This window comes from Oncorhynchus tshawytscha, linkage group LG31 (assembly GCF_018296145.1).
Source record: "Oncorhynchus tshawytscha isolate Ot180627B linkage group LG31, Otsh_v2.0, whole genome shotgun sequence".
Lineage (NCBI taxonomy): Eukaryota > Metazoa > Chordata > Actinopteri > Salmoniformes > Salmonidae > Oncorhynchus > Oncorhynchus tshawytscha.
In genome coordinates this window covers 3,439,499-3,467,110 of record NC_056459.1, presented here as the reverse complement: position 1 = coordinate 3,467,110, position 27,612 = coordinate 3,439,499, and the positions used below count along the sequence as shown (strand labels likewise).

Sequence of the window (27,612 nt, the reverse complement as noted above, 5' to 3'; positions counted from 1 at the left end):
TTAGGACTCTTTGGAGACTGTAGCTCGCCATATCGTTACGGTCAGCGGCGTTCATTTTCATGTAGGAGTGGCTGCTGCAATATGAGAGAACTTTGGCATTTCCAAGCATCTCTCAGGCCGGCATGTAACAACCTCCAATCAGCAGCTACGATATGGCACACTCTCAAGAATGCGTCAGTTGGCGGCACTGTGTTTACTTTAGAGATACGGGGCCTGGACTGCTGGGGCTGTTCCACAGTGTGTGTGACCCCGTGAACCTGTCTCGGGAACCGGCATGGCTCAGCACACCAAAAGGACTCATAGTAATCGGAGTTGTCTCGAACACCCCCGACCCTAAGCAACAGTGATTAGGGTCTGGTTTCAAAGACGGACCCTTTAGGCATACACGAACTACGTCACTTCCTTATCCCCTTCACACCAAAGCTGCAGTCTACCAGGCAGTGTGTGTATCTACACTCCTTCATGGATGTGAAACATGGATAGTCTACAGCCGACACTTACTAGAGTCCTTTGACATAAAGTGGCTTCAACGCATGTTGAAAGTGACCTGGCAGGACCGTGTGCCACATTGCGAGAACAGAGAACCAACTGCAGGAGCATTGAGGTGTACTTCACACCACCACCAGCTTAGATAGCTCGGGCCATGCCGTCTGGATGCCAGAGGACCGCCTCCCGCGAAAGATGCTGTACAGACAGCCAGAACTGGGCCGTCACTCTTCAGGTGGGCAGAAAAAAAAGAGGCTAAAGGACCAACTGAAGACATCCGCTAAAGAAGTTGGGGATAAAACCCGTCTCCGTCCAGATTGGCGCGGACTCAAGGAGTGCAGTTGGCCGTGGGCGAAGTGACAGAAAAGACATATGACCACTGGCCTCAACAGGACAGGCCTTTGTGTGCTCTTTCCGTGGCAGAGAGTGTGCATCCCGCATCGGATTGTACAGTCATCAACGAACCCACAAGCAGTAGTGGAAGTCATCATTGGATATGATGGACTACCTTAAGTGCCTTATCTGCTTGAATATATATATATTTTTTTAAATGGATATCACGGGGGTAATATTAAATGAGTGTGAAATGCAAGAGGCTAGTTTGCATCAACTACCTTCACTAAAATCACTGCAAACTCTGGTTTCGTATCGCAACGTTCTGGAATCGTGATTTGCTGAGAGAGTTGTGTCCGAAGAGGACTCACCCCGGATCATTTTTTCGTCTTCTTTAGAGAAGTTGCCAACAGAGAGTCTGTCATTGAAACCCGACCCTAGTCACTGTTGCCTAGTCACTGTTGCCTAGGGTCGGGTTTTCAAGACTAATCTCTGAGAGGAAAATGCTGCCACACACACACACAGACAGAGTCAGACAACCCCATGATACTGATAATAACTCGGGCGGCTGAGAGGTGGTTGAAAAACCCCCTAGGACTCCTCATTTTCCGAAAACTGCAACAGCTCATTTCAGAGGTTTCAGTTTAACATGAAGCCCTGGGGGACAAGGCGTCGGGCCAAGGGAGGATGCCATTATGGTGGGGTTGGAGCAGGTTGGGGTGGGAGGAGGACCCGGGTGTCACAGACTGCAGCGCCAGATGACCTTTGTGAAAATGTTACTACCCGCCTGTGCCTCAAACAGTGGCTGGCTAATTAAAGTTTCATTGGCATTGGATTTTCATTGGCACGGCAGACCTCGGGCAACCTTGGGGGCACTTAGACAATACGGACGAAGGCGACTGGCAAAAATACAGGGGAGAGAAATGCTGAGGACAGAGTGTGTGGGAGGAAGGGAAGGGAAGCATCCACTAGAGGACAGTGAGGTAGTAATGGTGTTTGTCCAATGTTTTGTCATGTTTTGAGGTACAGGAGCTAGTAAACCACAGAGTGATATTTGAACCTTCACTGCCGGGTACTTTACTTAAGTTCCCGACAATGCCCTTCTGGAAAAACGTCTGGCCTCAAATTCAAGATCATACTGAATTGGAAAAATAAATTGAAACGGCCTACAGTGATATTTGTACAGAAGGGGACTATGTGGCTAAGAGATACGCAGTGTCAAAACGCTGAGTACCGCCGCGCTCTTATCGCGCTTGCTCTCTCTAGCTAATGGAATTGTGATGGGTCAATATCGAGACATGCGGGACTTCTGACTTAGGGAGAGCATTACCAAATACTGGGCAGCACCTTCCGATTCCATAAGATCATGAAACGATTGGCTACGTTCGACTGGGACATGTCTGAAAATATGGGCAAGAAAAGGACACGTAACCAGCAGACTTCCCTTTAGCCTGTATTTCACAATTTGCAGTGTCTTTATTAATGATCTTGACCCTTTCATCGATTAAGACGTGGAGGATTTTAATGGAGCCGAACAAAGCTGTTTGTGTGTGTGTGTGTGTGTGTGTGTGTGTGTGTGTGTGTGTGAGGGGCTTGTGTGTGTGTGTGTGTGTGTGTGTGTGAGTGGCTTGTGCGTGTGTGTGTGAGTGGCTTGTGCGTGTGTGTGTGTGTGTGTGTGTGTGTGTGTGTGTGTGTGTGTGTGTGTGTGTGTGTGTGTGTGTGTGAGGGGCTTGTATGTGTGTGTGTGTGCGTGTCTGTGTGTTGCAGCTTGATGAGGTCCTGGTCCATGGTTCCTGGGGGAGGCAGTCCAATCTCAGCTTTATTAGGGCTTTATTGAGCTGAGTGTAGGTGTGTGTGTGTATATCCATGCGCATGGGTTTTTGTATCAGACACACACCTGGCAGAGCTTTTATGATTACCCGTGTCTGTTTCTTTTATACACTCTTTTATACACAGCTTAAATGAGGGTGTGTGTGTACCAGCAGGTGTGTGTGTCTGTGTGAGTGAGTGAGTGAGTGAGTGAGTGAGTGAGTGTATGTGTGTACGAGCAAGGGTGTGCGTTTCTCATCATCTGTGTATGTACCACACTCACGGTTGGCAGAGCTTGATGAGATCCTGGTCCGTGGTCCCCGGGGGCAGGCCTCGGATGTACAGGTTAGTTTTACTCAGCTGCTCGGATCCACCATGACTGCAGCTGTTATGGCTGGGGCTGGGCGGAGCCATGGGGTGAGGGGGTGGAGCATAGGGCTGCTGCAGGGGGAGAAGAGAAGAGGGGTTAGGGCTAAAAATGTATTTTTTTATAAGTAGTGTGAGTAACTCGCACATCTTTGAGATAGGGAGATCGAGAGGGGTTAGACAGACGGAAAAATATGTGTTGAGAGATGTCGGTTGGAGTGCATTTTTTGAGGGGGGGTGACATTTCATTTGTTATTGATGGTTTTAACGGAACCAACAACCTGTGAACTATTCACTCTTTCGCTCTTCACATTTGTGCCTACAAACCTCCCCAGCTATATCACAAATCTACATTTCCACGATTTATTCCTTCTCTCTCCCATCGTCTGTACACTAAATCCCTCTTCCCTTTTCTCTTTCTCTCTCTCTGCAGCCTCCTCTCTCCCCCTCCATGTGGCTGTGTTCCCATTAGTGTGGATTTATGGTGTGAGAGTCAGGGCTCCCTGCTCACATCCCATTTATATCTCTATTCCAGGGATGGGAACGTGGGGCCCCTGTGGGCATAGAAGACATACAGAGGGATCGAGAAAGAGGGAGAACGGGTGAGGGGGAGAAAGACAGAAAGAAAGAGAGGAAGGAATAGTACGAGAGAGAGAGAGAGAGAGAGAGAGAGAGAGAGAGAGAGAAAGGGGTGGGCAGTGATGGAGAAAGAGGAGAAAAGCGAGAGAGTATAGCTTAAACGCCACCAGCGGCTCCAGTTAACCACGTTAACCCCATAGCCTCCCCGGAGAGACACTGCACACTGTGATTTGGGAGACCTCCTACCCCCGGATAAAACAAACACACACGCACCACTCATCGTATCCGCCCCACACATTAGCACCCGGCCCGTGAAGCATGGCTGATTTGATGTGCTGTTTTGAGTGTGCTCGGGCAGTGTGTCGCCTCCTCTGACAATGAGCCGAGGCCCCTGGAGCGTGAAGGGAGCCCACGTCTATCAATGGGAGGCCAATTATCATGCTGGGCTAACTGGAACTGACGGCCAGCCACTCTCTGAGTAGAGTATTGAGTACAAACAATGTGGTTCCTCGCTGCCGAGCTACAGCATATTGTGGGGGGGGGGGAGAGAGAGAGAGAGAGAGAGAGAGAGAGAGAGAAAGCAAGACCTGGTGGTAGTACACAGTCCATTTAGGAAGGAGACTGGACATTTACTGGGGGGTATTTTGGGGGTCAGGATACATTTTATGTAGAAGGACTGACAAGCTCAGTTCTGGAAGACTTTTTTTAAAGGACATTCTACTCCAAAGTGAATGGAAATTATTATGCTGACACTATCTACAAATACATTTCCACCTCCAGAATAAAATATTGGTAAATGATTTGTTCAAATTATTTGAACATATTGGACCATCTATATAGCCTATGCATGGTCCATGTTATTAGCTGTGCTAATAGCAATAAGCATTATCACCTGAAGCCCAACTGATGCCATAGTGGCTATAAATAAAAAGTCTGAATCATTAGCCATATCCCAAATGTGATCTTTTAACTTGTTTTATGAACCCAAAAAACTTGCATAAACACAGGGAATATAATGTAGGCCTACCTGTTAGGGTAACTTGGGGTAATCTGTAAACAGGGGTAATATGCCCCCTGCCTGTACTTGTCACAGAAATCACTTCAATGTCACCATTGTTTCCCTCCAACACATTCCCTGGTTGCCACCACTGTTGCTAAAAATGGCATCTGTCTCATCCCCCAAAAATGTAAGTCACTCCCCCAAAAATTTGAGGTTAGGGTGTCAGTTTACCCCAAGTTACCCTGCAATTGACCCGTGTTTACATTTAGCCCCACTTTCCCTTATGCCGTTGCTAAAAACTCCAGGGTTAAAATGGTGCAGATTGAGGAGTTGAGAAATAAATAAAGTAGAAATGGAAAGCTGGGATCCCCATCTTTTAATCAAAGGCTATTGAAAGCGCTGCTCTTGCAAGATTTGTTGTGCATTGACTGCTTGTCAGAATGCACATTTCCCTCTCTGACAGATGTTTCTATTCATTACTTGTTTTGTTTGCAGAGGGAAAGTAAACGTGGACTGTTCTATCATCTCCAAAGTGAGCCTCGGCAGAAACACTTGTTCATGTTCCATATTTTTGGGCTGTGGCGTCAATGATTTTGCCAATGGCACAGCTAAACGGCTGCAGCGGAAACACTGTTAGGGTGAGTCTGCCTAAAAATCCACATCTATCACTCCACTGCTGGGAGGCCTTGATAGTTTTACATGTTATGTTGTAGATGCCATAGTCATTTCATTGTCTTGAATTACACCATATTGGCTACTGTGAGTGTTTCTAAAGTGCATATGAACTATCACTGTAACACAGACAGTCTGTGTTCTGTGTACAAGGTACAGTACATGACATCATCCTCCAAAGAATGTGTATTTCTAAGTGTATTATTCATCTAAAACAAAGTGTCCCTGTACATTTTGACACGCGCCAAATGAAGATTAAAATCCAAGTGTTGAATAATCTCTGAGCTAGGGTGCATCTCTCTCTCCCTCTGCGGTACTTTAGATTACCCACTCTACACTAAACTCACTGGGTGACACACAATTTACATGCAAATTCACTGCCGCACACTGGCGATACGGTGTTGGTCCCTATTGAAGGTGACGTGAAAGAGTCTCTTTGCTCCCTAGTATATTGTGCAGCTCCACATTCCTCCCTCCACTCCAGACTTTGGCTTATGTCCTGGGCTTTGGAATTCACGTGTCCCGCCCTATCGATTTGCTTGCATTTTTAAGGTCAGAAGCTGAAATCTTACACAATAAGGCACGGAGGATCAACCTTGACCCATTACTTACAGTGCTGGGAAAGAGGGAGGTTATCAAAGGGAAAAGTAAGAAGCCCCGGGATGAGAAATGAGAGGGTGCCAGGGGTCCCTGAGGAGCTCTGTTTGTGTGTGTGTGTGTGTGTGTGTGGGGGGGAATGTGTGTGTGTGTGTGTGTGTGTGTGTGTGGGGGAATGTGAGTGTGTGTATGGGAATGTGAGTGCACACCGACCAGCATGTGTGGTTGACAGTCTGTGTATCCAATTACTCCATCTTTTCCTCTCTCCTTTTCCCTGTTTCTCCTCTCGACTTTAACAGATTTGTTCCTCTTCTGGATTGTCCGTGACTGGTATTTACCCTCAGCCTGCTCAACCTGTCAGTCTGTGAGATGCAAAAAAAAAAACAAAAAAAAAAACTGCCCCCCTCGGAAATATAGAAACATCTCCTTCACATATCTGGCTGATGGGAGTTGAATACAGCACTTGACAAAGAGGATCTCTGCTGCCTTGCTGACTGCCTTCGGTAAGAGGAGATGGTTACGACACTTCAAAACCTCCGGTGGCAAATGAGACAAACTTCCCGTTTCAGATGGGTAGAATGGTTTACACGGGGCCAATTTACTGAGCTAGCCATGGAGGGGGCTCTGCCGACACTGTGACACACTGGAGAATGTTTATGAGTGTATTAACCGAGGATGATAAATCTATCGTATCGTATATACGGCTGTGGCGGGCTGTACAGTATATACACACACACCGAGGCACACTGCGCACACATTTCTTCTGATTGGAGAAAGGGAAGGGCTGTCAGGGGTAGGGGGGGGGGAGAGAGAGAGAGAGAGAGAGAGAGAGAGAAGGGGAATGTGTGGGAATGTGTGTGTGTGTGTGTGTGTGAGTGTGTGTGTGTGCGCAATCCAAGCAAATGCCATTCCAACCAAGGCTTGATTAAAAAAAAGAAACATTAGGCTACAGTAAAAATACAAATAAATCAAAAAAGATAGAAAACACTCAAATAATACTGGACTGGTCCTCCTACTGTAATTCAAACAAAGACAATTTGTAAATATGGACAGACACCCGGTACTTTACATATCATATCCACACCAGTATGTTTGTGGTATGAACACGTAGCAGATATGAGGTCCATAGATGGAGGGAGTAGGCTACAGTGGTTTGTATGGGGCCTGTGTTACAGTAGTTGGTATGGGGCCTGTGTTTGCCCTCTCTGCCTGCCTGTGAGTGGATGAAAGGGCCTGTGCTGTAGCCTGGTAATTGGGTCTGATTTATAGGGGTCCACGGCAGCAGTCACTGAGGACTGGCAGAGGGCCAACCACACTGCAGCCATGGTGTCAATATCAGAGCGCCAGTCCCCTTCAGCCTACACTGCTTGGAGGGAGCTATGACACTTTTGGTGTGTGTGTGTGAGTGAGTGAGTGAGTGAGTGAGTGAGTGAGTGAGTGAGTGAGTGAGTGAGTGAGTGAGCGAGTGAGCGAGTGAGCGAGCGAGCGAGGATGACTGCGCAATACCCCATAATGTCAAAGTGGAGTCAGAAAAGCTGAAATGCCTTGAATCAATAAGTATTCAACCCCTTTGTTATATCAAGCCTAAATAAGTTCAGGAGTAAAAATGTTCTTAACGAGTCACATAATAAGTTGCATGGACTCTCTGTGTGCAATAATAGTGTTTAACATGATTTTTAAATGACTACCTCATCTCTGTACTGCACACATACAACTGTTTGTAAGGTCCCACAGATTCAACTACAAAGACCAGGGAGGTTTTCCAATGCCTCACAAAGAAGGGCACCTATTGGTAGATGGGTAAAACATTTAAAAATGCAGACATTGAATATCCCTTTGAGCATGGTGAAGTGTTAATTACACTGGATGGAGTATCAATACACCCAGTCACTACAAAGATACAGGTGTCCTTCCTAACTCAGTTGCCGGAGAGGAAGGAAACCGCTCAGGGGTTTCACAATGAGGCCAGAGGTGACTTTAGTTTAATGACTGTGATAGGAGAAAACTGAGGATAGATCAACAACATTGTAGCTACTCCACAATTCTAACCTAATTGACAGAGTGAAAAGAAGAAAGCCTGTACTGAATAAAAATATTCCAAAACATGCATCCTGTTTGCAATAAAGCACTAAAGTAATACTGCAAAAAATGTGTCAAAGCAATTAACATTTTGACCAAAAGTGTTACGTTTGGGGCAAATCCAATACAACACATTACTGAGTACCACTCTCAAAATTTTCAAGTATTGTGGTGGCTGCATCATGTTATGGGTATGCTTGAAATCGTTATGGAACTGGGGAGTTTTTCAGGATAAAAAAGAAACGGAATGGAGCTATGCACAGGCAAAATCCTAGAGGAAAACCTGGTTCAGTCTGGTTTTCACCAGACACTAGAAGATTAATTAACTTTTCAGCAGGACAATAACCTAAAACCTAAAGGTCAAATGTACACTGAAGTTGCTTACCAAGAAGACAGTGAAAGTTCATGAGTGGCCGAGTTAGTTTAGAATTAATATGCTTGTCTTGCAATGTTGAACAACTAATTTGACAAAACTCGAAGAATTAAACAAATAATATAATGGGCAAATATTACCCAGAAAGACACATGGCTGTAATCACTGGCAAAGTTGATTCTAACATATACTGACTCAGGGGTGTGAATAATTATGTATATTTATGTGTTTCATTTTGAATAAATTAGCAAAAATTTCTAAAGACGTATTCACTTTGTGATTATGGGGTGTTGTGTGTAGATGAGTGAGGAAAATGATCTATTTAATCCATTTTGAATTCAGGCTGTAACACAACCAAATGTGGAATAAGTCAAGGGGTATGAACACTTTCTGAAGGTACTGTATGTTTGTTTGTATGTGTGCTTGTGATAAGCATAACTGTTAAGGCTCAGCTACACTACAAAAAAATAAGCAATTCATTTGTTGTGACGGCGGGGGGGGGGGATGGGGGATCACAATACATATTGTATTGGCAGCTAAGTGTCGTGATAATATCGTATTGTGAGGTCCCTGGCAATTCCCAGCCCTATTAAAAATGTGTGCCGCAAATCTCAGTTATGACTCACAAGACAAGCTGAATGATCATGTATGCAGACAGTATCTGTACAGCAAGTATACAGTATGACTGCCTAACCCAAAACCCCAATACACGAAGGGTGACGGAAAAGCCAGACCGTAAACACGTGTTCTTAAACCACTGTGTCTTCAAGCAGAAAGATACAGTGTGTCGTCCCATCCACTTCCTTTGTCTCTCTATCCCACGGTAAACCCATAGCCAGAGGAGTGAGGAGGAACTAATCTCCCACTGCCCTAAGGACAGATGCTAAAGCCAATGTCTCCTATTAGGAGGCTAGGCAGACAGAGAGATATCTATGGGGGGGGGCAGAGAGCGAGAGAAAAAGAGAGAGGTTGCGATAGAGAGTGAAAATCGAGAGCTCGATAGACCAAAACAAAGAGAGGGAGAGAACAAGTCACACAGTGCCTCCTTCCAAAATCCCACTGGACTTCCGGTTAGCCTGGGGGCCTTCCATCCAGAGAAACAAAACAAAAGGCGAGAGCTGGGCTCTAGGATACAGCAGAGCAGCAGAGCAGCCCGAGCACCAGCCACAGAGGAGACCAGGCTATTTTTAAACATGCTGATTGGTCTATCTCAGAGTTTTCCCAAAACTCGGGTCCATGTTAGATGCAGTTTGTGTGTCGTGTTTTGTTTTTAACGTAGAGGCGACTCCTGTTGCTATGAAAAGCTGACTTAGCGTAAGAAAATAGATTTGGATCAGTAACCGAGTGTTTTTCTGTCACTATGAACATATGGCTATCACGTCAGTCTCGCGACACCGCATTCAAGAGCAAACTAAGTTAAATTGTGTGTTAGGATTGAGAATGACTTTGATTGTTGCTTTCATGATATCATTATATTATTAAACATTTCTGTTCATTATATTATCATTTTAATTTATTTATTTGACTATTTCTTTCTAGTTCATCTTTTATTTTATGCACTTTGAGATTATTCTTGTATAATGAAAAGCACTTAAATGGTATAAATGATATGGGTACATTGTTTAGTATGTGTATATGAGTACAAGATAGAGGGTGTGCATGACTACATTGCAATGGGGAGCAAGGCATTTTACAGTAAAGGGCGTTCATGGAACCTACATTACATTATCACTCTTACACTGTCAACATGTAAACAGCTCATTGGACAACCATAAACCTCAATAGCACCAGGCATTAACAGTCGACTGGTGTTTAAGTGACATTTTAAGGCTGAGGCGTGTTAGTGAGAGTGACTACGACAGCTTGGTGGTTGAAAACTATTAGAAATGTGAAAAAAAAAACACGAATGTTTCATGGGGATAACTAAAAAGGCGGCGAGTGCCGTGACCTGAGCCAAATAACAATTCGACGGACATAAATATTTGGGTTGATTTGTCATCATTTAAGTTCCAGCCGGCTGGGCCGCGTGGGAGGAGATAGTCTGCCGAGACACAAGATCACAGAATTCCATCGCCTCCAAAACTATATCCAAAACTCCCAAAGCTATATACAGTGGGGCAAAAAAGTATTTAGTCAGCCACCAATTGTGCAAGTTCTCCCACTTAAAAAGATGAGAGAGGCCTGTAATTTTCATCATAGGTACACTTCAACTATGACAGACAAAATGAGAAAAAGAAATCCAGAGAATCACATTGTAGGATTTTTTTATGAATTTATTTGCAAATTATGGTGGAAAATAAGTATTTGGTCAATAGCAAAAGTTTATCTCAATACTTTGTTATATACCCTTTGTTGGCAATGACAGAGGTCAAATGTTTTCTGTAAGTCTTCACAACGTTTTCACACACTGTTGCTGGTATTTTGGACCATTCCTCCATGCAGAGCAGTGATGTTTTGGGGCATGTTGCTGGGCAACACGGACTTTCAACTCCATCCAAAGATTTTCTATGGGGTTGAGATCTGGAGACTGGCTAGGCCACTCCAGGACCTTGAAATGCTTCTTACGAAGCCACTCCTTCGTTGCCCGGGCGGTGTGTTTGGGATCATTGTCATGCTGAAAGACCCAGCCACGTTTCATCTTCAATGCCCTTGCTGATGGAAGGAGGTTTTCACTCAAAATCTCACGATACATGGCCCCATTCATTCTTTCCTTTACACGGATCAGTCGTCCTGGGCCATTTGCAGAAAAACAGCCCCAAAGCATGATGTTTCCACCCCCATGCTTCACAGTAGGTATGGTGTTGTTTGGATGCAACTCAGCATTTGTCCTCCAAACACGACGAGTTGAGTTTTTACCAAAAAGTTATATTTTGGTTTCATCTGACCATATGCCATTCTCCCAATCTTCTTCTGGATCATCAAAATGCTCTCTAGCAAACTTCAGACGGGCCTGGACATGTACTGGCTTAAGCAGGGGGACACATCTTGCACTGCAGGATTTGAGTCCCTGGCGGCGTAGTGTGTTACTGATGGTAGGCTTTGTTACTTTGGTCCCAGCTCTCTGCAGGTCATTCACTAGGTCCCCCCGTGTGGTTCGGGGATTTTTGCTCACCGTTCTTGTGATAATTTTGACCCCACGGGGTGAGATCTTACATGGAGCCCAAGATCGAGGGAGATTATCAGTGGTTTGTATGTCTTCCATTTCCTAATAATTGCTCCCACAGTTGATTTCTTCAAACCAAGCTGCTTACCTATTGCAGATTCAGTCTTCCCAGCCTGGTGTAGGTCTACAATTTTGTTTCTGGTGTCCTTTGACAGCTCTTTGGTCTTGGCCATAGTGGAGTTTGGAGTGTGACTGTTTTAGGTTGTGGACAGGAGTCTTTTATACTGATAACAAGTTCAAACAGGTGCCATTAATACAGGTAACAGGTGGAGGACAGAGGAGCCTCTTAAAGAAGAAGTTACAGGTCTGTGAGAGCCAGAAATCTTGCTTGTTTGTCGGTGACCAAATACTTATTTTCCACTATCATTTGCAAATAAATTCATTAAAAATCCTACAATGTGATTCTCTGGATTTTTTTTCTCATTTTGTCATAGTTGAAGTGTACCTATGATGAAAATTACAGGCCTCTCTCATCTTTTTAAGTGGGAGAACTTGCACAATTGGTGGCTGACTAAATACTTTTTTGCCCCACTATAGTTCTCCCCGAGCTCTTGAACCTGTTTTTAAGAAACAGTCACAACACTCACAATCATACTAGCGCAAACACAATAAGAAAACAAATTGGCTACTGGTTTATAATGGATATTTTTATTTTCATTCCTGCGCAATTACACCCAATTGAAACGGACTCTATACGAAACAGTTGGATTTATTCAATTGGTTTATTCAATTTACTTCTGGTTACCGTAGCTTGGGTACACTCTGCTGCGTTTTATATATTGTGACTGATAGGATAAGTAGGTAGCTCTCTGTTCGATTATCCACAGTGTGCAGACTGAATGGGGTGGGGAGTTTTGTGCAGATTGAATGGGGATTTATTCTGTTAAGTAGAGCTGCAGTGTTGCTGGGAGAGCAGGGGTATCCCCTCTCTCTCGCTCACTCGCTCTCCTTTCCTCTCTCTCTCTCTCTCTCTCTCTCTAATTGGGAGCGCATTCTTCAGGAGTCAGTTGTGTTTTCTCACAGGAATCCCAAACACAAACAGAGGCGAGGTTGGGGGCACGGCCCACTCCTGTGTGACCTATCTCTCGCCCTCACTCCCTCTTCTTCTCTCCCCCTCCCTCACTTTCAGACATGTGTCTGCCAATCCAGTCATGAGCCTGCAACATCCCTACCCTCCCTGCACTGCTGCAGTCAAACAAAGGACACACACACACACACAGTGCTATCCGAAACACATACGCAACTTTCGTGCGCCTGAGCACGCGTACGTGCACAAGCACGTCTTACCAGGTGATAGACCAATGCAGGTCATGCATTAAAGTACAACATCTCCTCTGCCGTACACATCCATCCGCTCACATAAGCAGATATACACAGCGCACGAATAGCTGCCGTTCCATCTAGCTCCATTGGCTGCAGGCAAAGAAGCAGGGCCTGGGTGGAGGAGAGTTACTGCTGATGTGCAGGGAGGGCTGGGAGGAGAGGGGGCCGCTCCGCTCCCGACAGACCATTTGTTCTGCCGTTCTTCAGCCAAAACAAATTTAAGTCTCTCCTACAGAAGGTCAACTGTGCTCAAATTCATAAATAAGGGGGTAATTGGCGCAAGAGCTGGTGGTGAAGCTCAAAGGCCACCGCCGTCCTGTCCCAGAGTTACAGCCCACTGACCAATGGGGGAGGCAAACCCACAAAGACACACACTGTGTCACCCACACACATACACTGACACACATATCTACTGTACAGTTGTATATATAGTTGAATTTGAGTAATGTCTGTACTGTCTGCCTCGTAGCACTAGGGATGGCTATATACAGACTATGCTAGAGCCGGATCGACGCCCTTATCAAGCATTCCAAACACCCCCTATGCTATGGGACTGTGAGTGGCTGTACAATCCACAACAGAGCTAGTTGTGTGTGTGTGTGTGTGTGTGTGTGTGTGTGTGTGTGTGTGTGTGTGTGTGTGTGTGTGTGCGCGTGCATGCGTGTGTGTGTACGTATCTGTGTCTGCCTGCGTGCGTGAGTGTTCATACATACACACCTCTCTCTGTGTGTACAGAACAGTACATGCCCAGGCATACTGGTGTGTAAAGCGAGATAGATAGGCCCCTTTTATCGCATTCTATCTGTCTGGTGCGTGTGTAGCCCCCCTCTCTAATTAGGGCACCACGTGCCAGTGAGGAGGAAGTTGTTTGTGTGTGTGTGTGTGTGTGTGTGTGTGTGTGTGTGTGTGTGTGTGTGTGTGCGCGTGCATGCGTGTGTGTGTACGTATCTGTGTCTGCCTGCGTGCGTGAGTGTTCATACATACACACCTCTCTCTGTGTGTACAGAACAGTACATGCCCAGGCATACTGGTGTGTAAAGCGAGATAGATAGGCCCCTTTTATCGCATTCTATCTGTCTGGTGCGTGTGTAGCCCCCCTCTCTAATTAGGGCACCACGTGCCAGTGAGGAGGAATTCCGATCCGCAACACTGCTTTTCTCTGGCAGCCTCACTCACACATGCGTAGTACAGATCTACAAGCGTCTGTGTGCATCCTAACACACACGAACGCATGCAGGATCCCCAACACCTGTCTTGAATATGCCGTCTTTCTTTTTAACATCTAAAACATCCCTACCATCTCTGGTATGTCACTTTAGGCCCCCAGGGAATCTATTCCATGAGGCATCAATGACAAAAGCCAGACTGGATGCTGGCACCAAGTGCCAGGCACTGCTATGGTAGATTTGCACAAATGATGACAAACCAGCATGGACACAATGACTGTTTCATTGTCTTTTATGGACTATTTTGTTGCATTCCTCTCAAAGGAACGCACACGTTTTGAATTGATCTGTCTGCTAAAAGGTATGAATTCCTCTCCTACACAAAAACAGACTAAGGTGCCCTCAAGGGGGCTGAATGGCAAGATTGACTCCTGTGAGACATCGCTAACAATTCTAAATGTATGCTTTTTCAAAGCCTGCAAATGTCAAATAAACTACTTGAACATGTATGTAGTTCCCAAACTGTAGTTTCAACTCAACTAGCCCCCCAAAAAAATGCAGACCATATCGAATGTATAGTTGAGTAACACAGAGCTGGAGGAAGATGGGAGTGCGCTGGTGTTAGTCACGGTCTTGTTTCGCTTCAGGCCTCAGTATTCAAGAACCATGGAACCATCATCTTCCCTCCTTCTCCCTCATTCCTCCCCCTCCTCCTCCTCCCCCTCTCCATCCTCAAACCCCTCCTCCTCCTCCTCTTCCCTGTTAAGTGCCATCGGGGAGCTGATGCAGTGTTGTAAGCAGAGTTTAGTAGGCCAAAGAAGACGATGTACCAGATTCCAACATCTTAAGCAACAGGCTCTCCTCTGTGGAATACTGCATTACTCAACACAAACCCTCTACATCCCATCCCACCGCCTCACACACTAAGCAAACTGCAGGGTTTCATCATGAATAGGCAGTAGAGATATGTTGTGTGTATATCCAAATTGCGGACAGCAATACTATACGTAACCTATTGTAATGGTTTTGAGTATATACATAGTATGTTGATGAAGAAGAAAAACTAGTTTGTGCATCTTAGTAAAGCTATTGTTGACATTCACAGAAGAATCCATCATTCTGACGCAATGGTTGGCTTAGAGATAGCACAAAGTGACACACGAGAGAAGTTTGGACATGTGCTGTTCTGGGTTTATTGTATTGGCATCCCTTAGCGAAACTTGAAACAAGACTCTCCCAGTAAGTTAGGGGAAAGAGTGTTAGACATCCCTGGGCAGGAATCTATGCCATCTATCCCCATGACTTACTGGAAAAAGAGGAACGTTCTGAGCTTTTTCCCAGCTCTCCCAAGTGGAGTTCAAATCGGTGTGGGTTTCGAGCAATTTGTGCTTTAATAACATGAGCCATACTGGGCAGCCAGCGAAAAAGAAGAAAGTGTGAAATAAAAGAAACAAAGAGACAGAGTAAGAGACATATAGTGTAAGAGAGAGAGAGAGAGAGAGAGAGAGAGAGAGAGAGAGAGAGAGAAAGCGCAGTGCTGTTGTACATCAATGCTATAGGCTAGTGATGGGGAACCCTGCCAATGGGGGAGAATTACAGTGTTTGTCCAGCCCTTGGTAGGTGGTGTGATTTATTCATGAGATAAGTCACCAGCGCTGTGGAATATGAGAGTGTAACGTTGTAATGTTTCCTCCCTACCGCAATGACTCAGGTCTGCCATGCCTTCACTGGGGAAGAGTTTACTGGGTGCAAAACAAGGCAATGGTCAGGGATCGGGCGTATGTTTTTTTGGAGTGGAAAATGTCACTCTGACAAGAGTCTGTGACAACAGTAGGTATGTATTTTTTAAAATAGTTTTCTCATGTAATTTTTACTTTTTTTGTCTGTTATATATAAAAACCTATTCAAATCTAGCTACAATATGGGCTGCATTACACATGCAAAAGCTTATATGATGAGCTCTAGATTAATTTTCTAGGGGGAGAAACTTCCGCCAGTGAAAAATTATAAAAACTATTCCAGATTTCACAAATTTGCAGTTTCTGTTTATCCATTTGTATTGCCGACCTACAGAGTTTCACAAACCATGGCAAGTTATGGGGAGAGATAAAAGATGAATTCAGCTCCGGTGGTCTTGTCTATTGTATTTGCTAAAGTGTTTTCTAAACTATTTATTTACCCTCCAATGGACTCTTTCCCTCAGACGATAGTCGCGCGCTATTGTTGTGCGCCGTTGGCCCTCCATTCTCTGTGTGAATGTGTCGGGCCAGCCTCTGAGGGAACTGCGATCCGCCCATTGTCCTACCACACAGATTACCACATGAACAGGAAGATCCTTGGCGCTGACGGCAGCCAGCGGCAGGCCCCCGCTAAATCCCCAAGACAGGAGACTCATTGTGGAGGGAATGGCGGACGGGTCGGTCAACTACCATGGGACGGACGATTAGCATGACAATACGGCCCATGCGGCGTTTTATGTCTGTACGACGCATACGAGTCGGAGGAGAGGGATACCACAGGAAGCAGCCGGCAGACGCAGGAGGCGAGCATTGGGATAGTCGACACGACTTTCTGAGAGCACAGAACTGCAGCCATATCTAACCGTGCTGCTAGTCACGTATTACTGCTATGTCCCTGTTAGTCCTAGCATTAAATGACCTATTCCATTAGTCCACAAGAGTTCTGACTGTGCTTGATGCGAATGTGTCTAGTACCCACAACAACATATCCTTCACCCAGATTAACACGTATGCATGAATGACTAAGTCGCTTTGGATAAAAGCGGCTGCTAAAATGGCATATTCAGTGGCAAGAAAAAGTATGTGAAACCTTTGGAATTACCTGGATTTCTACATAAATTGGGACCTAACATTTGATCTAATCTTCATCTAAGTAACAACAATAGACAAACGCAATCTGCTTAAACTAACACACAAACAATTATACGTGTTCATGTCTTTAAATCAAATTGTATTTGTCACATACACATGGTTAGCAGATGTTAGTGCAAAGTGGCATTGTTTAAAGTAACTTGTAATACATATAGTACATCCAATGTTTTATTGTTAAAGTGGCTAGAGATTTGAGTCAGTATGTTGGCAGCAGCCACTCAATGTTAGTGATGGATGTTTAACAGTCTGATGGCCTTGAGATAGAAGCTGTTTTTCAGGCTCCTGGTCCCAGCTTTGATGCAGCTGTACTGACCTCGCCTTCTGGATGATAGCGGGGTGAACAGGCAGTGGCTCGGGTGGTTGTTGTCCTTGATGATCTTTTTGGTCTTCCTGTGACATCGGGTGCTGTAGGTGTCCTGAAGGGCAGGTTGTGCAGACCTCACTACCCTCTGGAGAGCCTTACGGTTGTGGGCGGAGCAGTTGCTGTACCAGGCAGTGATACAGCCCGACTGGATGCGCTCGAATGTGCATCTGTAAAAGTTTGTGAGTGCTTTTGGTGACAAGCCAAATTTCTTCAGCCTCCTGAGGTTGAAAAGGAGCTGCTGCGCCTTCTTCACCCCGCTGTCTGTGTGGGTGGACCATTTCAGTTTGTCCGTGATGTGTACGCCAAGGAACTTTCAACCTTCTCCACTACTGTCCCGTGGATGTGGATAGGGGGGTGCTCCCTCTGCTGTTTTCTGAAGTCCACAATCATCTCCTTTGTTTTGTCGAAGTTGAGTGCGAGGTTGTTTTCCTGACACCACACTCCGAGGGCTCTTACCTCCTCCCTGTAGGCCGTCTCGTCATTGTTGGTAATCAAGCCTACCACTGTAGTGTCGTCTGCAAACTTGATGATTGAGTTGGAGGCTTGCATGGCCACTTAGTCGTGGGTGAACAGGGAGTACAGGAGAAGGCTGAGAACGCACCCTTGTGGGGCCCCAGTGTTGAGGATCAGCGGGGTGGTAATGTTGTTTCCTATAGGGCGAAAGTAATTTAGCTCAGTTACCTTAGCTTTCTTGGGAACAGGAACAATGTTGGCCCCCTTGAAGCTTGTGGGAACAGCAGACTGGGATAAGGATTGATTGAATATGTCCGTAAACACACCAGCCAGCTGGTCTGCGCATGCCTTGAGGACGCGTCTAGGGATGCCATCTGGGCCGGCAGCCTTGCGAGGGTTAACACTTTTAAATGTTTTACTCACGTTGGCCAAAGTGAAGGAGAGTCCACAGGTTTTGGTAGTGGGCTGTGTTAGTGGCACTGTATTGTCCTCAAAGTGAGCAAAATGTGTTTAATTTGTCTGGGAGCAAGAGGTGGTCCGTGACGGGGCTGGTTTTCTTTTTGTAATCTGTGATTGACTGTAGACCCTGCCACATACGTCTGGTGTTTGAGCCGTTGAATTGCGACTCTACGTTGTCTCTATTGACGCTTAGCTTGTTTGATTGCCTTGCGGAGGGAATAGCTACATTGTTTGTATTTCCAGCTTCATGCAAGTCAACTATTCTTAATCTTAGTTCTTCTGAGATCTCTTTTGTTCGAGGCATGGTTCACATCAAGCAATGCATGGAACACAAGCATTTCGCTACAGCCGCAATAACATCAGCTAAATATGTGCGTCATGTTCTGACCTTAGTTCCTTTATTTTGTCTTTGTGTTAAGTTGGTCAGGGCGTGAGTTGGGGTGGGTAGTCTATGCTCTTTTTTCTTTGTTGTATTTCTGTGTTCGGCCTGGTATGGTTCTCAATCAGAGGCAGCTGTCGATCGTTGTCTGATTGAGAATCATACTTAGGTAGCCTGCTTTCCCCATTTTAGTTGTGGGTGATTGTTTTCTGTTTAGGTTGTTTCCCTGACAGAACTGTGCTCTTTTTGTCATTTTGTTTGAGTGTTTTTTGTGAACTTTAAATATGAACAATTTCCACTTTGGTCTCATTCCAACGACGATCGTTACAATGTGTAAGCGACTGATACAATTTGATTTGATCAGGCAATGCTTCTTGTGAATAGAAAACTCAATTTTTGTCAGTGTTTTTTTATTGGGCAGGGCAGCTCTAACCAACATCTCCAATCTCGTCTCATTGATTGGACTCCAGGTTAGCTGACTCCTGACTCCAATTAGCTTTCGGAGAAGACATTAGCCTAGGGGTTCACATACTTTTCCCAACCTACACTGTGAATGTTTAAATGATGTATTCAATATAGACAAGAAACATACAATAATTTGTATGTTATTAGTTTAAGCACACTGTGTTTGTCTATTGTTGTGACATAGATGAAGAACAAATCAATTTATGCAGAAATCCAGGTAATTCCAAAGGGTTCACATACTTTTTCTTGCCACTGTATTTTTAGATTTGACATTTTAGTCATTATATTATTATCAGGGGTGAAAGTAAGGTGGCGTTTTACCGGTAAAATATGTGCCTGTCACAATAATGAAAACAAAATGTCAAAACTGTAGGCTATTACACCATTATTTATCATTACCGCATGTCAGAGGCATGACAAATGAGCGAATGGACTTGAAAACGGGTTGGTATCGCCATACGCTCCAAAATGAGATGTGGTTCGATGAGAACACAGACCTTTTGCCAAGGCAGAGATGAGAGGCCGACACCGAGGACGCACGAGGACAGCAGTGGAGACCCAAATGACAGTCGCCAAATGTCATTAGACTTTGTGGTGTTTTGTGTCACAGATGTCTCTCTCTATTCACCACTGTTTGGTGGCTGGGAATATGTTGCAAGTGGATGGTGGCCCATTTTCCAAACTAACCTGACAAAGACGCACCTCCAACGACCCATAACACCTCACATTATTCTGCCCCAAAAAAACAACATACTTCTCTCACCCAATGGCATGAGGGTTCAGCACCGATGCTGTCCCGTGATAAGCAGCGCCCTCTTTGCTAGAGGCAGGAGCGCTAAATATTGAGCTTTTCCATGCCCAGCCCGCCTCTCCAGGGTACTGTCGGAGAGACGCAGCACTGCGGTGCTCCACCAATGCTGCATCGAATTCATGAAACATAAATAATGTAATCTACGGTAGAAGGAGTACAGTCTTAGAAAAAAAAGGGTTCTGTTCACATAGAAGAAGTTCCAGGTAGAACCCTTTTTCGTTTCAGGTAGAACCATTTTGGGTTTCAAGTTGGGTTTTGGGTTCCTTCTTGGACCCCAAAAAGGGATTTTTACCTGGAACCAAAAAGGGTTCTTCAAAGGGTTCTCCTATGGGGACAGCCGAAGAACCATTTTAGGTTCTAGATAGCACTTGTTTTTGTTTTCTAAGCCTATGTGTTTTTTCTGTAGCGCATAGGCTGGTGACCAAATGTATTAGACCCTTTTTCAATCATTAACGAGGAGAGAGAGTGCAGGTCAACTAGAAAGGCAAGCAGGCAGTCATCAGCTTTGGAGTGGCTGTGGCGTAATGAGAAAGAGGTGGACAGCAAGTGGTGCTGAAAGAAATTCATTTCAACAGTCGTCTTCATTTGAATTTGACTTCACTAACAACAAGAGGGCTTTCTTGGAGCCGATGTCTTCCTATTCAACCCGTTTGACCGACACAGTTACGCTATCCATAGATTTGTCAGTATAGCCAAATCGTCCAATACTGTCACCATGCACTCCTTAAATGGCGCCGTGTTTGGGAAGGGTGTGTTAAAACCAGGGCTCAAATTGAATGAGGGTATGACATACCCTTTTTTAAAGGAAAGGGTAAAAAAGGATACCTACTGTTAGCTTTCTATTTTGAAATAAATATATAAAAAGGTATCCAGATCAAATAAAGCATTCTATCACAATACTGTTCACTCTTAACTTAACTTGATTTATGTATTTGACGTTCTGAGGCTGAGCTACGGCCTTCGATATTTCCGAGGAGGCAGAACATTGACTTTGCTTTTCCCTTTCTGAAAATAGGAGATGCTTAAGCCAACAACAGAAGTGCTTCCCTAAAAGCTGCATGGGTTTAAACAATGGACGAGTGGAAAGCAGTTGAAGCGTACATTTTTTTGCGTTGGTCTGGCCTCTGTCTGGGAGGAGAGGTAACTTTTGAAAGTGCCATGCTTAGATTCATATGGATGTCTAATGTTACATTATTTGCAAACAGCAACCGTTTTGTTGCAAACAAGACACTCTGGTTTGACATTGGAGAAATATGATAAGAATAAGAAATTCTCTGTCCCTTCTTCCCGGAAAAATTTATTTTCACTATCCACCTTTCTTTTGAGACTTTTTCACAGCAAAATCTTCTCTTGGCTGCAAGCTGTTTTTTCCCCCCAATCAATGCACAAATAAACATTAAAAAATGATTTAACAGAGACATTGGTTATTTTATCAGTGTAATCAGATTGAAAATATTGGGATATGTTATTGACAGTGAACTGATTATATAGCCTACTAAGCAGATGTGTTAAAAAAAAGTTGTGCTTAATTTGTAGCATAGGCCTATGAATTGGGCTGCTAATATGTTCTGCTTTGCTGACTATTAGCTGAGAAAAAAATTGGCCCAAGGCCAAACCTATTGACGACCCCTGCTGTACACTATTCTAGTTTAGTGGGGATGGAAGGAGGGGTACCAATTTTCTGTCTTGCCCGTGCATTTTTTGGGTGCACTCGCAGGCACACCCAGGAGGTCCCGTACCGGGAAGAAATTAAATCCACTTTCACCCCTGATTATTATGATGTATTAATCCAATAACAGATATAAAACTGAATGTGTGTGGCCTTGATCACATCCTTACATCATGACAGCATATCTTTGAATTCTTCCCATGGTATAAAACCCATCTTATTTCTGCTGGAACACTGCATAGACAGCTGTGTGTACTGTCTTGTGGGAATCACTAATGTTATAAATGTCCTAAGTGGAAAAATAATGAGCAAGCGAGAGAAAACCTGTGACAAATAAGACACCTGTTAATCATTAGCTAGGTTTCCATCGAATTGGCGACGGAGTTTCATGCGAACATTCAAAAGTCTGCGTACAGACTGGCGTTTACCAAACTGACTTGTGGGTCAAATCAGTGTGTGATGATGTAGAGATGGACAGAGGCATGGGGATGGGCGGTAACGAGACAAACTCTGTTTTCGTGTGCACACTGAACCATTTTGGGTCGTGTTCATTTCAAATTGGGAACACCGAATGTCATGTCAGATAAAGGGAATTTGAGCTATTCTGGTGACAAAAGAAAAGGACCGAACTAATGTATATGACCAAACTGAGAGCCAGTCATTTTTTCTCTTCGTGGCAAGAGAGACAGTCCAGCATTCATTTCCTTCATTCCTTGCAACCAAACAATAAATAACCTAATCAGAAAACTCTTAAAAGCCCTGCGCCACAATGCCACATATCTCTCCCCACCCCACTTCCACACTTAGCTGCCTTAAAGGATTTAAATTCCCGGTAAAGAACAGTCATTCACATAAGTAATCAGTTTCATGAGCTCTCTCACTCACGGACTTATTCGACAACCCCGCCACATTAGACAGTCACTGGTGGAAATAAGAAAAAGGGTAACGCATCCAATTATTTGTGCATAATGACAGCTCTGTTATCCACCGAGGCAGGGCCTCACAGAAAAATAAAAAAAAATTCCCCTCTTCTCTCTATGCATCTCAAGTGCTCAAAATGGCCAGGAGGAACATTTGGCCATTTTCATTCCTCAAGAGTTATGGCCCATTGGCACCGTCTCTGAGGTATATTTATGGTGGGAGCGGGGGACATTAGTGAGGTGTTCCCCTAAAAGCTGGTACATTGGCAGGCCTTGGCGGCGGCCATCTCAGGGTCGTGTATCGGGCACTGGAGCTTGGAGGAGTCGTGGACCGCAGAGTTTATGAGGAGGCTTCCCTCTGTGAAGCGCCACTGGCGTCCAACGGCATGCCCTTCGGATGCACAACGACTCATTACCTCACCTCCAGTCAGGAAAGAAATCCTGGAACGACGTGAGTCGCTTACATGGTCTCCAAGGCACTGAGACTGTATATTTATGAACCCCAAAAACATACCCAGGGAACGACCCCTTCCAAAATGGAAACGTTGATAAATCAATGCTAGATTAATCCAATATATGATGGAATGAAAGCAGCAATAACAGAATCCTGGATACTAGTCGATATACTGGTTTTGTAGCAGGCAAACCGCTAACAGCTCGGGTTTTCAGGTGCCTTGGCGGTGTGCTTTTGCCCTCCACCACTTCTCATTGTCGATGGGTGCTCTTAATAATTCATAGGCTTTAAGAATCGGCAGGCTCTAATTGGTGGGCTGCTATAATCCTCTCAGCACTGCGGGGACCGAGGCTCAGTGGCAGTTGCTTTTTACAGGGAAGCCGAGAAGAATTGAGACGCCTTTTTTTCAAAAAGAAAACTCAGCTTGTAGATAAAAGGCCTCGCTTGAAATCGAAACAGCACCGTGAAGCAGCACACAAGATGTATAAGGTTGTGGTTGGGTCGGGGCTCCTTTCACACACGTTGAGAATACGAGATGGACCACTCAGGACTCTCCAGCCCTCCTTTTGGAGTTTGGTGTTATGTCAGTCAGTGGGTCTGTGTAGAATCTACTAGAGACAAAATAGTGTCGACTCACATCTGTAAAATTACACGTTGCTCTGTTGTACAGTTAGGTGAATGGGCTTACCACCAATTCCACCTAACAACACATCTCACTCCTTGCAGAGGAGAGAGAGCTAGCGAGAGGGAGACAGAGAGAGAGAGTGAACAAAGACCAGATCACTGAACATGATCCTCCTGCTTGGTGGCTCACAAGTAATCACATGATCACGAGTGTGTGTGTGTGTGTGTTGTGTGTGTGTTTGTGTGTGTCAATCCATCCTGGGTATCTCAGGGGGGTGTAAATCATGCTGCTGGTGCTGTCAGTCACAGGCAGGGCCCCTTAGGGCAGGCAACCTCTATTAACTATCACTCTCCTCTTACTGTGTAACCATGGAGCCGCATCACAGTATCTTTGCTTGAGAAAATCCCATCTTCATCCACCCTGCTATTTTTCTAATCTCCTTCGCTATTGGCCCTAATCATTTGGAAATCTTGATTTGCAAGTAGAGGCAGACTAAGCACACACAACTTCTCAGCAGATTCTCAGCAGATCGTCGGTGCCTGATCACTCTTTTCTGCCTATTTCTCAAAGTCTCCCTCTCAGTCTCCTTCGGCCCCTAACTCAATCTCTCTATGTCTAGCTTTTGACTTAGCGATGTCTGTGCTACAACCACTCTGTCTGTGTTGCATCTCTTTCTCTCTAAGCTCCCTCCCTCCCTCCCTCCGTCCCCACCCTCCCTCCCTCCTCCCTCTAATAGCTCAAATTGAGTTCAGCCATGAGAAACCCTTCTGTGTGTTTAAGTCCTCTCTGGCTTTTCCCCGCTTGTTATCCCCAGAGTGGCTTTCTGAGGCGCTTAGGCAGCAAGGTGCGTGGGTAGCAGATCTAAGCGCCTGCCGGATTGCAAACGACTAGACCTTCACCTGATGCTTTTCACCTTGAGAGCCGCTGACGATCCGCTTGCAGCCGTATTGTGCGTCTGCCGAGCCGAACTCCATCTCTCCCTCCCTCCCTGCACTCGCTTTTATCGAATTACCGGGTGCAGTCGCACCCTGTACTGCGTTTAAAACAGACTTAATATGTCTTGGTGTGGTGTAGACAGCTATGCCTATGACACTGAGTTCCAGATAGTTACCGCAAACGGAGGCCAAATGGAGAGGAAACAAATAGCAAAATGAAGAGCGTTACTCTGACTGACTCATTAACCATCCAGCCCATGATGCTCAGTGTGATTTCAGCCTTGCTCAAAATGCCTTAAGTATGTAATTTGTCTGTTCCCATCGATTCCTTTCTCCCCCAGCTTGTAATTGAAAAAGAAAAGAAAATGCTATTCAAAACCATGGGAGAGACGTTAGACATTGCTGGATGACAGCATAGCAAGTCGGTGGATGGGAATCTGAATCCAGATGAGTTGGAGTGATTGCGCTGCATTCAATGTATCACATTCTAATTGATTATTGTAGCCCTGCAGATAATGATTTCTTTACAAGTCAAATTGTTTAGAGATTGTTTAGAGGAGAAATCATGCATTTTCTCTTTCCCCTGCTCAAATCTAAAGGTTGGGGACCAAGATGTCTGATCCGATTCAACGTGATGTGATGCTGCCAGCGAGCCCAAGCTTTCTAACCAGGGTCACTGCGGGCGAAAACAAATCAGGTTTTATTAGGGGAATGAGAGGCTCTTTTGGGGGGCCAATAGTTATCAAAGAGTGCTACTAAAACACACAATATCACAGATTGGACTCCTCCTGCACCTCATTGACACAACACCAGGGTCACTCCCCAATTTATAAGGGTCGCAGCTAAAACAGCGCGGCAAGCGAGCGTTGACTTTCACCATTAGCTTCCCAAACAAACGCCCAATGCTAAGGAGAGGAAGAAGAAAACGGATACAGCTGATGACAATGAATTGCTCAACTGGAATCATTACAATGCAGCATGTGGTGTTTCATCTAGTGCTATTGATGCGTGAACTATTGGCATAACAGATACCTTTTGACAGTCTGTCAGATGCATTTTTTGTAAATGTACAGGGAGAAGTCTCTAACCACTGTATCCTGGGTCTCATGTAAGCTTCCAAAACAAATCGATATCTTTAAGGCCAATTTATTAGGTGGACTATCTTAGCAACTGACAACTGTCAACAATTCAAGTTAATAAAGTTGTACTTGCATTGTGTGTCAATAGGGCTGACCCCAATTAGTCGACTGGGCAATTGTTTGGTCGATAGGCTGTTGGTCGACCGAGATTTTGTTTCGGTCGAAGATTAGAAAATATATGTATATATAAACACTACCATTCAAAAGTTTGGGGTCACTTAGGAATGTCCTTGTTTTTTAAAGAAAAGCACATTTTTTGTCCATAAAAATAACATCAAATTGATCAGAAATACAGTGTAGACATAGTTAGTGTTGTAAATGACTATTGTAGCTGGAAACGGCAGATTTTTTATGGAATTTCTACATAGGGGTACAGAGGCCCATTATCAGCAACCATCACTTTTGTGTTCCAATGGCACGTTGTGTTAACTAATCCGAAGGTTTATCGTTTTAAAAGGCTAATTGACCATTAGAAAACCCTTTTACAATGATGTTAGCAAAGCTGAAAACTGTTGTTCTGATTAAAGAACAATAAAACTGTCCTTCTTTAGACTAGTTGAGTATCCGGAGCATCAGCATTTGTGGGTTCGATTACAGGCTCAAAATGGCCAGAAACAAAGAACTTTCTTCTGAAACTCGTCAGTCTATTCTTGATCTGAGAAATGAAGGCTATTCCATGCGAGAAATTGATTGCGAAGAAACTGAAGATCTCGTACAATGCTGTATATTACCCCCTTCACAGAGCAACGGCTCTAACAGCATAGAAAGAGGAGTGGAAGGCCCCGGTGCACAACTGAGCAAGAGGAAAAGTACATTAGAGTGTCTAGTTTGAGAAACAGATGCCTCACAAGTCCTCAACGGGCAGTTCATTAAATAGTACCTGCAAAACACCAGTCTCAATGTCAACAGTGAAGAGGTGACTCTGGGACGCTGGCCTTCTAGGCAGAGTTGAAAAGAAAAAGCCACATCTCAGACTGGCCAATAAAAAGAAAAGATTAAGATGAGCAAAAGAACACAGACACTGGACAGAGGAACTCTGCCTAGAAGGCCAGTATCCCAGAGTTACCTCTTCACTGTTGACGTTGAGACTGGTGTTTTGCGGGTACTATTTAATGAAGTTGCCTGTTGAGGACTTGTGAGGCGTCTGTTTTTCAAAATGTTGTCAATTTAATCATAATCTTTAATTTGGAGCGCTCCTGTCAATGTTCAATAAAGACGCACACCTCATTACACATAGAAGTAGGCCTATAGGCTACCTGGCCTGCGCGCAAATGTAGGCATATAAATGTGCCCAATTGAGGATCTGATAGTATTTCGGATTGGCTTAACACACCCCCACTAATGAGCTGTGGAGCATCACAAAGTAATGTTTTCTTCAGCTCAAAAAGCTGTTTTTACATCCATTGAAAATTACAATAGTTCCTCAATTTATCTGAAAAATCTTTCCAGCTCTCTTAAGTTAAAGTTTTTTCTTCTTCTGGTTATCTTGATTTCTGGCTCCCTCTTCAGTCATTTGTGTCTTATTTCATCAAACAGTGCACTTAAAGTATCAGACAAGCTCAATGCATATACTTGATTTGATTGAAACACATAGGGTGTGTCTATATATAGAAAAATACACATTTAAAAGTCAATCGATTGGTCGAAAGAACAAACGACTTTCGGTCAACAAAGATTTTCTTTTGTCTTGGACAGCCCTAGTTAATAGGGAATATAAAGTCAAGCCAGGTGGTCCTCTGTTGAACTCAAGAGGTTTGTTTTTGCCGGCTCTCAAAATTAGAAGCAATGCCCAAAGTTATGATAGGCAGGCTTAAGCAAAAATGAGTAAATATCCCTCTAAAATATCCGATAAGGTCAATTCGTTATGAGTAGAAGCACTACAGCACACTGCATAGCAATCATGCCCTCTCTTAAGTTATTGAATGAAAGCATGGCCAAGGGCAGAAAGAAAGCCATCCTGAAATATACTACCTAGTGTTTTATTAGATTTTTAGCATTTTCATTTTCTGGGCAAAGTGATATGTTTAGGGAGGGTAGACAGGGTGGGTATTAGACTTGATATAATTTCAGTGGTGGCGTATTTGGGAGCATGTGTGAGTTGC

At 44.5% G+C, this 27,612-nt stretch overlaps 1 protein-coding gene and 1 long non-coding RNA gene across 3 annotated transcripts in view; one reads left to right on the top strand and one right to left on the bottom strand.

Annotated features, from left to right (window-relative positions):
• LOC112229969 (RNA-binding motif, single-stranded-interacting protein 3-like) overlaps positions 1-27,612 on the bottom strand; it is a 216,824-nt gene that overhangs the window by 169,662 nt on the left and 19,550 nt on the right. For both annotated transcript variants that reach the window (XM_024396140.2, XM_042310237.1), the window contains exon 2: positions 2,912-3,069. In XM_024396140.2, the coding sequence (XP_024251908.2) occupies positions 2,912-3,069 (158 nt within the window). The remainder of the gene's footprint in view (positions 1-2,911; positions 3,070-27,612) is intronic.
• Positions 15,284-17,035, top strand: LOC112229971. Its single transcript, XR_002950242.2, has 3 exons — positions 15,284-15,562; positions 15,658-15,780; positions 16,150-17,035. It is a non-coding gene; the product is annotated as an uncharacterized LOC112229971 (long non-coding RNA).